Source organism: Pipistrellus kuhlii, unplaced genomic scaffold (genome assembly GCF_014108245.1).
Source record: "Pipistrellus kuhlii isolate mPipKuh1 unplaced genomic scaffold, mPipKuh1.p scaffold_m20_p_3, whole genome shotgun sequence".
Lineage (NCBI taxonomy): Eukaryota > Metazoa > Chordata > Mammalia > Chiroptera > Vespertilionidae > Pipistrellus > Pipistrellus kuhlii.
Genome location: NW_023425529.1, coordinates 94,246,788 through 94,248,958, shown reverse-complemented (window position 1 = coordinate 94,248,958; position 2,171 = coordinate 94,246,788). Strand labels below are relative to the sequence as shown.

The following is a 2,171-nucleotide window of genomic DNA, read 5'->3' as shown; positions in this document are numbered from 1 at the left end:
CCATCTTTTGTTGTTATTTTAGTACTCTGAGTTTGTAACGGTACCACACAAACCTCCCTTGAGCTTACCAAGTTAGTAGGTGGCCTTTTTCCATCCACAATCTAAAAAAATATATACCAAGTAAAGTATGTGCAAAGCAATTTCTTGCCTTTTCTCTTTACCACCTTCTCTCACTATTAGTAGTTATTCCCTTCTAGGCTTAATCTTCCCCCAAGTCTGGCAATTCTGGCCAGCAATTTTATCCCTATTTGGTGGATATTGTGATGTGTTAGGAGGGTTGTTTCAAGAACCCTGAATTCATTGCCATGTGTAAGAAACCATGCACATTGTCAGGAAATGAAACTCTAAAATATTCTAAAGCTTTACCATTCCTAAATTTTAATAACTCATATTCTCTCACACACAACTCATGAGTTCTTAAATATTTTAAAGTAAATCTGATATCAATATAATGAGCATTTTTTACAATGTACCAGGCTAAGATCCATCTAACAAATATTTCTCATCAAAAACATTGTGCTCAGAACTGTGCTAAAATGATACAGCCATGGACCAAAGGTGTTCCCACCACCATAAAGATCTGATTCCTGTAGGAAATAGTGTCAAAAATTTTTCAAATGGAGTGGGGAGTGTTACAAAAGTAAGAACAGTTGACTCTTGAACAACACAGGAATCAACTTCTATGAAATTCAAGATTTGCTTTTTTTTATTTATTTATTTTATTATTTTTTTATTTTTACAACCACTAATAGTCTACTGTTGACTGGGAGCCTTACTGTCAATAAAAATAGTTGATTGGGCTCCTGCTCCTCCTGCTTCTCCTGTTCCTCCTGCTCCTCCTGCTCCTCCTGCTCCTCCTCCTCCTGCTCCTCCTGCTCCTCCTGCTCCTTCTTCTGTTCCTCCTCCTCCTCCTCCTCCTCCTGCTTCTGCTCCTGCTCCCGCTCCCTGGACCGCGGAGGTGCCATGGACGGTGGAGGTGCCACGGGCGCATTCCTATTCACCATGAGCAGGAGCCTGCACTCCGACCACCTGTGGATCTGGCCGCCCAACATGTACATGGACGGGATCGACGGCACCTGGATGTCCATCACCATTGAGACAGAAAGCAGCCTGCAAGTCCTCCTGTGCCAGATCGAGGTCTCCCGCGGGGAGGCCCTGCAGCCCAGCCGGCTGTCCCTCATGTGGCAGCTCTACCCTGGCAGGCTGTACCGCTCCCCCGACTCCAGCTTCTGGCGCATCGTGTACCACATCAAGATCAACGGCGTCGAGGACATGTTCCTGGAGCAGCTGCCAGACCCGTAGCACGAGCCACACGTGGTGCTGCGGTTCCCACGCCCCAAGCCGCAGTCCCGCTGGCCTGCAGGGGGATGTCCATGTTTCTGTGTACCTTTTTACAAGCCCCGTTGTCCTGTTAGCCACCTCCCGTGGATTGGCCTGAGAGAGCGCCCCTACCTGCCCCTGGTTCTCAGCTGCGCTCTGGCTTGTGGCCGCGCTCTCTCTGTCCTTCCCTCCCCAGTCACTCCTGTCCTGTGCTACCCACAGAGCTGCTTCTCCTCCTCCTCCCTCTGCTCTGCGCACCTCTGACTGCAAGGCAACGGGGCCTACACGCCTGAGCCCAGGCCCAGCCCCGAGCCCCTGAGCAGGCTCTCTCTGCCTGCTCACGGCCCTGCCTGTAAAGGCCCCACCTGCCACGCAGGCTCACACGCTGCTCAAGGGAAGGCCTGAGAGGAGCTGGGCTCCATGCTCAGCACTCAGACTCTTGTGTGTCAAGAGTCCACAGCTCCTGACCTCACAGGAGGCCAGGCCCGCGAGCCCCCCAAGAGGTTGGAAGTCCCCCCTTTTATAGGCATCCACACTCCTAGATGTTATGAGGTTGTATGTAGCATGAACACTTTATAATTTAAACTGATCGATTAAATAAACTCATCTAACTTTGGGGGAAAAAATAGTTGATTGGGAGGCTTACCATCAATATAAACAGTTGACTGGGAGTCTTACTGTCAATATAAATGATGAATTTCTGTCATCATTTGTATACCATATGCATTATATACTGTATTCTTAAAAGAAAGTTAGCTAGAAAAAAAATTTAAGAAAACCTGGAGAGTGACCTCCTTCACCAAGCCTTCTCATCAACCCACTGGGACTCAGTGTCTCAGGATTCAGGTTCA

The 2,171-nt window shown here is 48.5% G+C and overlaps 1 protein-coding gene across 1 annotated transcript; it reads left to right on the top strand.

The window, feature by feature from the left end:
• The first annotated feature begins 963 nt into the window (after positions 1-963).
• Positions 964-1,302, top strand: LOC118729586 (T-cell leukemia/lymphoma protein 1A-like). The gene has a single exon (XM_036457069.1). It carries the CDS (start codon positions 964-966, stop codon positions 1,300-1,302), a length of 339 nt encoding a protein of 112 aa, XP_036312962.1.
• Positions 1,303-2,171: the final 869 nt, after the last annotated feature.